Source organism: Musa acuminata, chromosome BXJ1-6 (assembly GCF_036884655.1).
Source record: "Musa acuminata AAA Group cultivar baxijiao chromosome BXJ1-6, Cavendish_Baxijiao_AAA, whole genome shotgun sequence".
NCBI classification, from domain to species: Eukaryota; Viridiplantae; Streptophyta; class Magnoliopsida; order Zingiberales; family Musaceae; genus Musa; species Musa acuminata.
In genome coordinates, this window is record NC_088332.1 from 953,998 (window position 1) to 964,469 (window position 10,472).

General features: G+C 38.0%; 2 protein-coding genes across 5 annotated transcripts; both read right to left on the reverse strand.

The window, feature by feature from the left end:
* LOC135675516 (uncharacterized) lies at positions 1 to 711 on the reverse strand. Its single transcript, XM_065185739.1, has 2 exons — positions 506 to 711; positions 1 to 434 (listed from the first exon to the last, which is right to left on the reverse strand). Exons 1-2 carry the CDS (start codon positions 576 to 578, stop codon positions 172 to 174), a joined length of 336 nt encoding a protein of 111 aa, XP_065041811.1. The 5' UTR covers positions 579 to 711; the 3' UTR covers positions 1 to 171.
* Positions 712 to 1,312: 601 nt separating this feature from the next.
* On the reverse strand, positions 1,313 to 10,472 carry LOC135675515 (probable serine/threonine-protein kinase PBL8). Of its 4 annotated transcripts, none has more exons than XM_065185738.1 (7): positions 10,053 to 10,471; positions 8,863 to 9,197; positions 7,958 to 8,093; positions 5,699 to 5,835; positions 5,438 to 5,561; positions 4,809 to 5,262; positions 1,313 to 1,548 (listed from the first exon to the last, which is right to left on the reverse strand). In XM_065185738.1, the coding sequence occupies exons 1-7, from the start codon at positions 10,105 to 10,107 to the stop codon at positions 1,527 to 1,529; spliced, it is 1,263 nt and encodes a 420-aa protein (XP_065041810.1). In that variant the 5' UTR covers positions 10,108 to 10,471; the 3' UTR covers positions 1,313 to 1,526. The 4 variants fall into 4 exon arrangements, with proteins under 4 accessions (XP_065041810.1, XP_065041807.1, XP_065041809.1 ...); XM_065185735.1 differs by lacking the exon at positions 1,313 to 1,548 and adding an exon at positions 1,566 to 2,642 and having other exon boundaries at positions 10,053 to 10,472; XM_065185737.1 differs by lacking the exon at positions 1,313 to 1,548 and adding an exon at positions 1,566 to 2,610.

The following is a 10,472-nucleotide window of genomic DNA, read 5'->3' on the forward strand; positions in this document are numbered from 1 at the left end:
TGGTAATAACAGCAAATAGATTCAAAGAAGTAATACAACAACAACAACAATAAGAAGAAGAAGAAGGAGTACTCCAAATCAAACCATTTATATTCTAAATCTAACTTCATATCCAGTATCAACCACTGTTTGAGTTGTGTGTGTCTACCTTGCACGGCCATGCGGGAGCAGTCACTGGCAGGAGGTGCAGTTGCAGGTCTTGGGCACGAAGGCGCAGACGCCGAAGGGCTTGTCGGGGAGGTTGCAGTCGATGCCGAAGCAGCAGGGCATGGTGGAGCAGTTGCTGGCGTTGTTGGCGGCGCAGCACCGGCAATCCAGGCAGAGCTGGAACGGCGTCAGCTCGCGGGCCGCCGCCGCTTGTCGATGCTGGATCGGGGTGGCCGTCGTGTAGTACTCCATGACCGGGTGCAGTTCGACGTCGGCCGACACTCCTCCTGCATGCAAGCGAAGTGATGAGGAATGATCGGTGGCAACCGAAGTAGGGAAATTTAGGGGCAGCAATTGCCTTTAGTGGGCAAAGTGATCAGGAAGAGTTTGAGAATTAACATGAGGTTGAGGTTGGTGGTGGGATTGCTCATGTTTGAGAGAGAGAGAGAGAGAGAGAGAGAGAGAGAGAGGTTGTAAATGATTATAGTATGTTGAAGGGGAAGAAACTGCTTGATCCTTCTCTCTCTGCCTCTCTGAGATGATCTCTTTCAGCAAATTAAGGATGACTGGTTTTGGGAAAGAGAAGATGGCCATCGGGGGAACTACGCGTTAAATGACAAAACTGCCATTGCATATTTATTACTCTTAACATTTATAAATATATTGACAACTTAAGCTTTCGCTATTATCAGAACACTTAATTAAAGTATCTTTAATCGATACTTTTGTAATCTTTTCCCCTTATTTGATTTGCACTATTTATTTGGGCTTATTCCGAACCTAACAGTTTAAACTTTTGAGATTATCGATCACTTAATCAAATTATTCGTAATTAAGTTTCGCCTCTTAGATTTGGAACACTAAGTTTCTTAAAAGGACGAAAATTCTCGTAAAGGTCCGATCTATTTATAAGCTTTGATCATTACCTAAATAATTTGAAAGCATTTTTCAACTTTTTCTTCAGCACAAATGAGATAATTATGATGATAGCATGATCACAGCGTCAACAGTCAACCCCTCTTTAACTCACCTGATTAATGATGTTTGTATTTATATAGCCTTGTTGATGTCACATCTCCCTGATGATAAGCCACAAGAGAACACCAAGAAGAAGAAGAAGAAGAAGAAGAAGAAGAAGAAGAAGAAGAATGATGATAAACAACAGTATACATGTGATTTTGGTTCGAAATATCTTTCTTTGACTTCTTCCAACAATCCTCTGCAATTTTCCAGTCACGAGTTAAATTCTGAATGCCTGCTATGAGCTTTCCATATAATTAACATCAATCTTGCTTGTATCACACAAATTCTTTTTCTCACCAAGATTTCATGTTTTAATTGCAGAGAACAGAGTGTATGACTGCTTGCTATTTAACACTTCAAGCAGCTCCAGTCATCTTGCTGAAACAAGAGAAAACTTTGGACATATTACTCTCATTGCTACATCAAAAAAATACACAGTCTATTTGCACCACTGCCTTTGCATTGCTTTTGTCAAGCAGTGATGTGGTGGTATTTTGTAACTTGAACTGTGCAGTTTTGAGAGAGATGCAAAGTTTTGATTAGCTATTATGCTAAGAAATGAATAATAGTCAGTGCAACTACCTCAATTAAAAAACTTGTTTTAGCATCTTAGAGAACTCTGTATTTTTGTAAAATTATTTTCTTCTTCCATCTCAATAATTGCCATTTTGGATTTTGTCAAAAGTCTCCCTAATTTCTTTGTTTCTTGTTTTTTTCTACTTTTGTTTGAATTTCTATATCTTGTTCGAGGTTTAATAATGAACCAACATGCAGAAAAAGAAGAAATCCTTCAAGGCAGAATGGTCAGAAGAAGAAGAAGAAGAAGAACAAATTGCATCAGTATCACCTACCATTCTGTCCTATGGCAAGCTAAACTTGTTCATGGCCTGCGTAACAGCACCTTGGAAAGGTTTGGAGTAATCCAAAGAAGCAGTCTCAAAGTCAAAAGACTGGTGAAAACCCACTCACTAAAGAGGCAGCTCAATGCCAGTTCAGTAGTCACTGTTAGATGTTCTCTTTCCATGTTGACAATGACCACAAGTCATGTTCTATAGCGAGGAAGAAAGCCAAAAGATTAGGTGATTAATTAAGATTGAGGTGCCCTTCGTTGCTTAGAAAACCATTTCTCTCAGAAACAGAGAAGGTTGAGCAAGTAATCTGGCCGCGGAATGATGTGATAGACTTCAATCCGGATGGCTGCGAAAACTAATTAAGATTTACCTGATGATTTGAAGCATCATACAATATTCAAGGCTGGATAGTTAGATGATCAAATTCTCTTTCTATCTTTGAAAGATGTGTTCGTCCGACAGATACAACTTTGTCACTCGCACCGGTCCCATTTCTGAATTTTAGCACAAAGCAAGAACTATCCAACAGTATCAATCTCGAGGGGAGAGAGAAAAGATCAATGGCTAAGTCAGATCTCCACGCCTCCTCCTGTAAAAAAAGGACCACAGTCCGGTGTGTTCCTAACAACAAATTGCTCAACTCAACTGAATAGATCTTTCAAGATGAACCCTAAAGAGAAAAGAGAGAAAAAAACACTTGCATCATGAATAGAAACTCTTATTCATAGCTTTCCTGTTATGAACATATTCTTATGAGGATATTAAAGAAAATTTCTGATACGTAATATCGTGGTAGATTTGACTACTCTATTTTAATAATAAGTTGGTATTCTCATGTCATGTCTCAATAGTCTAATGAATATTATCCCCATCAGAAGGAAAGAAAATCGCAAGTGACTAATCCGGTCACGATATGATTAGAACTTTGATCTTGATGGCTGCTTTAGATAATCATGAATTTGGTATTGATGAATACCCATTGACTTAGTAGATGTAAGATAGAAGGTAATGGTGGAGAGATGCTTAGCCCACCAGGGATCAGTGGATAAGATTCCAAGCTGCCAACAACCATTGTTGATTGATGTGAGAGAATAAGAGGACCATGTCTGGTACAGAACCCTATGTGGATCTCTTTTGGGGAAGATAAAGCTTGAAGTCATTGTTGGGATTGAGTAGGTTTCCATGAGTGAGACTGATACTGGAATGCTTGTATACTGGAGGAAGTGTCAACACCATGCCCTAATGCCTGTCACTCAGCTGATCCATCTGGATTAAGCCTGGATTTCAAGTTTGAGAAACACAAGTTTGAAACTGGTTCTTCAAGCTGTCAAGGTAATATATTGATCTAGAAAGCCAACTGATACATGATGAGCAAACATTTTTGCAACTTAGACCTGATATTAACAAGACAAATCGAACAAGTTAAAGAACAAGGAATAATTTATATGGGTTGTTGTATTCATCGACTGGAAGGAACGATCGACACAGAGTAGGAAATTAATAGTGATCTCCTGATGAGGGAATTCAGAAAGAGGATGAAGCAAGATTTTCGCAATATGAATGATTAGGATCAAACAATAATTAGTGACAAAGAAATGATTAGGATCAAACTTGATGGCTATCGTCAAATGATATCCAAGATCAGATGGATGAAGTGGGAAGTTGAACATTTGAGATGTCAATAACATGGGTATAAGCTGTTAACAAGGACAAGAAAGCATTAAGATTGGAACATATACCTATCAGAAGCAGGGGAAGAATAGAATCTGATCTGCTGCTCTTGGTTTCTAAAAGTCATCAATAAGAAGAAAACAAGGACTACTGAGAGCTGAATGATGAAAAGGGAGAGAATAAAGGGAAGAACTTTATGAGTTGGAACCATATTGAAGCTTCAGCTTCAAGCTCAACTTGATGCACAATTCATTCAGAAAATAATACATTGCTGGTACAACTTGGTGAAGAAAAATATTCTTATTCTGGTTGTCATACATGCAGGCTAACAAATATCTAACAAATAATTTGGGGTGAGAATTTGGTCCTAAAACTAAACCATAATACTTGATAGATTTTAAAAAAAAGCTATAGTAGTCTTCACTAGATTCATACAGAATCTACAGGGACAAGAAAAGAAAGACCAAAAAGAGCCTTAAAAGCCCTCATTATTTGATTTCAGAAGGTTTGACGGAAAGTATATGAAAAATTAGTAGGGTCTGAGCTGGGATAACTAGGAACTCAATAAATTAGCATGTACTCATAGCCCTAACGAGAAATTTGGGGTGTCTGCGGCAGTGCAATGGAAACAAGCAGCTATCACATTAGATGGAAATAAAATGGTGGAGAAGATGCAGCATCAATCATCATTTGAAGAGGCAAAGATTACAAATGAAATTTAGGAAGCAAGCTAACATTTAAGTTGACCAGTTGGCATTTGTCACTTTTCATGTCAGAAAGGATAAACTAACAAACAAACCAAGCAATAAGGTTATCTTTACACTAATGTTTCCCCAGACACTCATGCTCCAGAATGAGATTCATGTCTTATTAGTTCAACTAGCTTTCATTACTAGGGCGAGACCTAGCCTGTCTGACAAGGTTTGTGTCAGTTATGATACACAAACACCGATTAGAAATAAATATCTTGCAAACAACCGATAGTAGAAGTATAAAATTTACATCAAAACATAGCGGCAGAAGCAAAACCCAGACAAGCAAAAAAAAAAGAACATAGCAAGCAGACAATATACAATGAACCACCTCCCCAACCACAGAGCAGAATGATAGACTCACCTGACCCTGCATGATGGAAGAGCACTTGGCGGACATTTTGCGTTTGGTGTGGCTCTACAGCTGACCCCACTTCCTGCAAGTCTACGGTGCATCTTGTACTCGGAAATCCCACTGCCGCCTACTGCCTGAAATGAGCCCTCACTTCCACTGCTCACCTGCAGGGGCTCAAGCGTCTCCACGACATCACTCATAAGAGGCCTTGCTTTTGGGTTATGGCTCAAGCAGTAGTATGCCAGGCTACAGGCCTTCTGAGCAGCTCTCACGGAATATTGATCCTCCAACCTGGGGTCAATGATTTGCAGTAGCTTTCTCTTGTCATTGAGCTTGGGACGAGCCCAGTCAACCAAGCTCTGCTCCTTACTTGGGCGTGCCTTATCCACAGATCGCCGACCTGTCAAGAGCTCAAGAAGGACAACTCCAAAACTGTAGACATCACTCCTGGCTGTCAAATGACCTGCTCATGCACAAACAGCAATTACAATCAAAATAGCAAATCACATGCTTCTATTGAGATACAATGGAGAATCACGAGGAAATCAGTATATATAATTAATCAGTTATTGAGAATTATGTATAACAAAATGAAAATTATGACATGGAAACAATTCCAAGATGTCAAGATATGGTACCTGTCATGACGTATTCAGGGGCAGCATAACCATAGGTTCCCATCACCCTTGTTGACACATGGGTCTCATCACCCTCTGGTCCAGCTTTTGCAAGACCAAAATCAGAGAGCTTGGCTGTGTAATCCTGTAAAGAAGTTGATGGGAAAGAACAAATTGAAGGTGAATACCAAAAGCTACGTATGCAATTTTGAACAAAATTTGCATATAGAAACCAAGAAACCATAAATTCTAAAGAACCCCAGAAAAGGACCGGTACTTAACAGAGTCCAATAAAATATTCGAGGTCTTAAAATCTCGATAGATAACAGGTCTTTCAGCATTGTGAAGGAAAGCTAGCCCTTTAGCAGCACCAAGTGCGATTGACATTCTTGTTGCCCAGGATAGTGGAGCAGCTGCCTCTGAATGCCTCAAAGAAGAAAGCCAGGTTCAGATGGAAGTTTATCAGAGCTCACCAACAAAGAAGCATAATTTTTAATGGTGTAGAGAAATCATAACAAACAAGAAACTTCAAGTTCAAAGTCTAAATCAGCATCAATTATCAAAGTGCTAATTCCTTAAGCATCAACGAAAACCAAAACAGCTGAAAGAAAAATCAAACTGAAATCTTTGACAGAAGTAACATAGAGAAAATTTCAATAGAGTAAATTCCTTCTTATATCCCTCCATGATATACATCAAGGCCGCTCATGTGCATATGCTAATTAGAGGCAAAGATAACAAATCAGCACAGCAGGCCACCACTTTCCTTAACTACACCAAGATGTCCTCTCATATGCAAACCATTGGTACATCATAAATATTTCAATCTCAACATCAAGTCACCAAATCTTATATTTCAACTAACTTATAATAAGATTGACAAATAATTTTGGTGGACAACAGACACAAACGGTCATACTACACAAATTTGTATGTACATTGGCAAAATTATGAGAAAAGCAGCAGTCCCACTAGCTAACATAACTAGGAAAAAGGCATAAATGACATCAGATTTAAAAATATTTAAAAATTTCTTGTCGATTTTCATTAAGTGCCAACTTCATGTCCATTTTCTTTTTCTACTTGTCATCTAGAACAGCAAAAAATAGAAAGCAGATACTGTCTTGCCAAGCTAATAAAATTAAACATATCCAACAAGTCATTCACAAAGAGGCAAAATCCAAATCATTTTGAATTTTCACTTCCGTTTGCTGAAAACCCATTTCTGATATTATCTCGAATGTCAGACAGACACACACAGATACTATCTCTCTCTCTCTACTTTGACAGGTTCTTTACTCCAATTTTAAGATCCAATTTCATTGAGTATTTTGATATTGCAACAATAATTAGTCCATTTTATTTTATTTTTTCTTTTGTTCCTTTCTAAAGACTCTAATTAACCTTGAGATATTTTATAGTTCTGAGAGTAGCTTGTTATACCAAGAACTTGACAATAGTTTATCTTTAAGCTTAGGCTTACAGAATAAATTCTGTCCATGACTAAGCTATGTTAGTATCTTGCTTGCAAGTACTTGCAGAACTTCTTTATTATGCTAGAAATGGGCCTAGGTTGGCTCCAGGCACAAAAAACTTAGGTTTCAGCATAGAGCAGCTCTAACCTTTATTCATTAATAATTTGCATGACTGATTTCTGAAATAGCATGCTTGGCTTGAGCCGATTTTCAATTGTAATTATTTCTTTGCTGATTAAATATTATACCAATCCAGAAGATTAATGCCATCAAATGAATCATACACCTCCATCCTTCTCCATTTCCATCTTCTTTCCCCTCCCTGAAATCGTTTTCACACTTATCCTTGTTCCCATCTTCCATCTCTTAGTTCCACATTTCATGCGTTGCCAAAAAACAAAGATAAATAACCCTTGTAGTTTCTTAATTTATTTATGCATAGAAAGCTCGAGTTATAGTTCAATAAGGTCAAATCAGCTGCCATGGCCTTACTACTTTTTCCAACCCACTTATCAAGCATCATTTTGAATATTTGAAGAGGAAAATTGCTGTCTTAAATTGCTGAATGTCTCATTGTGCCATCAGGGACAATATCAAACAACAAAATAATTTTGATAATTTAGAATATTGCACCAATAGAGGTGAAAGAAAAAGTAAGAAAGACTAAATAAACTTTTTTACGATATGTTATCAGACGATGAAAAAGACAATATTCCTCATATTTCTTTAATCATATTGTTTCAGTCTCTGACATGTACAGCACCTCATGATTTAGATATACAGATTATTTTATTTTAACTGATGTTTAGACATTGGATTGTAGTTTATGATAGTTTCCTAACATTTTCTCCTTTGCTTAGATTGCACATGAACTGATGAATACTCTATCTACCTATAGGAAGTACAGTCAACAGAAGATTATGTAATTTGAAACTAAATACAACATTTCTATCTTACGCACAAGAAACCTGTGGAGAAGAATAAGTTCTAAAATAATTGCATAAGATTGTAAAAGAACAATAAGGGCATATTCTAATATGTAGAAAATAATGTCAGAGTAATGTACTTCGAAACAAGTGGTTCTCAAGACTTCCACGGAACATGAACTCATAGACAAGAAGCCTATGATCATCTTCACAGCAATATCCGATCAACTTCACTAGATTAGGGTGCCTCAGTTGTCCTAGAAAATTAACCTCTGTCTGGTGACACAAGTATGTAAGTCAAAGTCAAAAACAACTCAACTAACCAAAGGCATAGATAAAATTATTTTGAAGAGAATCAGATTAAGCCAATGCACTATCTTATCTTACAAGCAAAATATGTACATGCATATCACAGAGGTTTTAATTTTGCTTGTTATATTGAGATGTTCCTTATGTTTGTTGAAAAATAAAACATAATAATTGACATTCAATCATAGAAAACAACATAGAAGTTCTTTTTGCAATTATTGATTGGAATATCCTGTCTATGATTCCTGTAATGGTTTCACATTTTTTAAAAATATGTCAACTCAACATGGAAAAGTCACACAGCTTAAGGGCTGCATTGTTGGGCCCTGCCAAACTATGAGAACATAAAAGACTTTGCTAGCAATGTTCTATTCGTACCTCAAAGTCTAGAACACAATTTGCAGTTGAACCGTTCACAATTGCATGTAAAAAATGGATAGTAAAACTTTATATATTCTTAGTACCTTTGTTTCAAGTAGCAGGCATTAATCTCGGTAATTTTTTTACTAATTAATGATGGAGGTGCATAAGTTCTGAATTTGCCAAATGATTTAGGAGACAAATGCATCTTTTTGTTTCCACATGAAAACAAGCCAATAAAGATTAGCATCAACTATGGATGAGATGGCCAGATATTTGTCGCATATGAAAGAATAATCCAGATAAATTGCATAGCTTTGACATAACTTACTTTAGCACAAAGATCAAATAATAGACCAAGTGAGAACCAACTTACAAGCCATTCTCGATGCCCCTGATGACCATCTTTGTTGAGGACCTTAACGGCGACCGGAAGTGATTTGAGGCCAACTCTCACATTCTCATCTATATAACCCTTGTAGACAGCGCCAAACCCTCCTTCACCAAGAACATAATCTGGCCGGAAGCTCTTTGTAATCGTCTCTAGCTCGAACAATGTGAATGCTATCACATCATTGTATATTGCAATGTTTCTTGAATCCTCAATGTGTCGAGGAGTCGAGGGGTCACTCATTTCTGAGAAAGTACGAGTGTGTTTTTTCTCTGGAAGAGCATTCTTAACAGGTAGTTGGAACATTTGGAGCTGCTGAACTGCACAAATAAATTTACACACACATATTTAGATTAACCACTGATTCTACATAATTCTGAAATTCATGATGAACTGAATAAAAATGATGATTTGAAGAGTACAGAAGATCTAAAATAACGATTGGGGCAAGTGAAGTATAATGAAGATAATCAAATATATATCCTGCTCATTTCTACTTGCTACTTGATTCATTTTTCATTGGTGAGGCTGAGCAACTAAAATTTCTGCATACCAGACAGAATCAAGCTGGAACACCAACAAGCAAGTTCCTCGAAGTAGTTGCATGACAAACTAATTTACAAAACAAAGTTTGTTCCTTCCTCCGTAAAAAATTAAACTTGAGCAACTATTTACTAGAATAGCTCTAAACACAGAAAACATGAACTACCAGAAGACAATTATAATATAAACCGAAAAGGAATGAGATATTACAAAAATTACACAATAACACATCACTAGTGACGAAGAAGAGACGGAGACAAATAGGAAGAAAAGCAAACCCCATAAACTGAAACTGAAGAAAGAAAGAAACCTAAACCCTTTTCAAAAACCAGTCCATGAGGCCGATTCCAGCGACAAGATCCGACCTTTCCAAAAGCTCCAGACCAGATCGATTCACATCTAAGATCCAAACAACAATGCCAGCAAGAAGCCATAAAAAAAACAGCAGGCAATTGGCAACGACCAAGAAAAAGTGGAATCTTCAAGCAGAATCAAAAGACACAATGCCGTCTCCGAACAATCCGATCCACAAGCCGGGCAAACAACAGAATGGCTCAACGCATCAATCAGTAATCCTTGGGAAAGCACCAAAAGGAGGGAATTTTGGGGAAAGGGAAAGCGGAAGCTGTCACCTTGCGCATGAGCGGCGACGACGGCATTATCCTCTCTGGTTCCGCAATTGCCCATCTTTGAAACCTTCTTTCATTCTTCGCCAGCACCTAATCCCCTCTACTCCCAAGCGATGCCGAGCTTCATGCGGCTCCCCAAACCCCAGACGGAGGCAAGAAACCGGAAGACGCAAAAGACAGAGAAAAGAATTACGAGAAAGGTAACATTTTTTTCCCCTTTCTCCTTTGCAACGGGGAGTTCTTACAACGAGGCCACCCAACTCTACCACCTTCCCAAGATTCGCCTTTCAATTAAAGAGGGGAGGAATTCACCTGTGAGCGAGGGGTACGAGAGAGAGAGACTGTGTGTGCGCGCGCGCACTTGGGGCATGGCAGGAAGCAACATGTGATCCCATTCACCAACCTGGCTGGCCTTCCCTTTAT

Excerpts from the sequence above, each read along its gene's own strand:
- LOC135675515 (XM_065185735.1), bottom strand. The coding sequence starts at position 10,107 with ATGGGCAATTGCGGAACCAGAGAGGATAATGCCGTCGTCGCCGCTCAT. Across the intron at positions 8,094-8,862 it reads AGGGGCATCGAGAATGGCTT|ACAGAGGTTAATTTTCTAGG; the intron begins GTAAGTTGGTTC and ends TTGTGTCACCAG. Across the intron at positions 5,263-5,437 it reads CCCTGAATACGTCATGACAG|GTCATTTGACAGCCAGGAGT; the intron begins GTACCATATCTT and ends GTGCATGAGCAG.
- LOC135675516 (XM_065185739.1), bottom strand. The coding sequence starts at position 578 with ATGAGCAATCCCACCACCAACCTCAACCTCATGTTAATTCTCAAACTC. Across the intron at positions 435-505 it reads GATCACTTTGCCCACTAAAG|GAGGAGTGTCGGCCGACGTC; the intron begins GCAATTGCTGCC and ends GCTTGCATGCAG.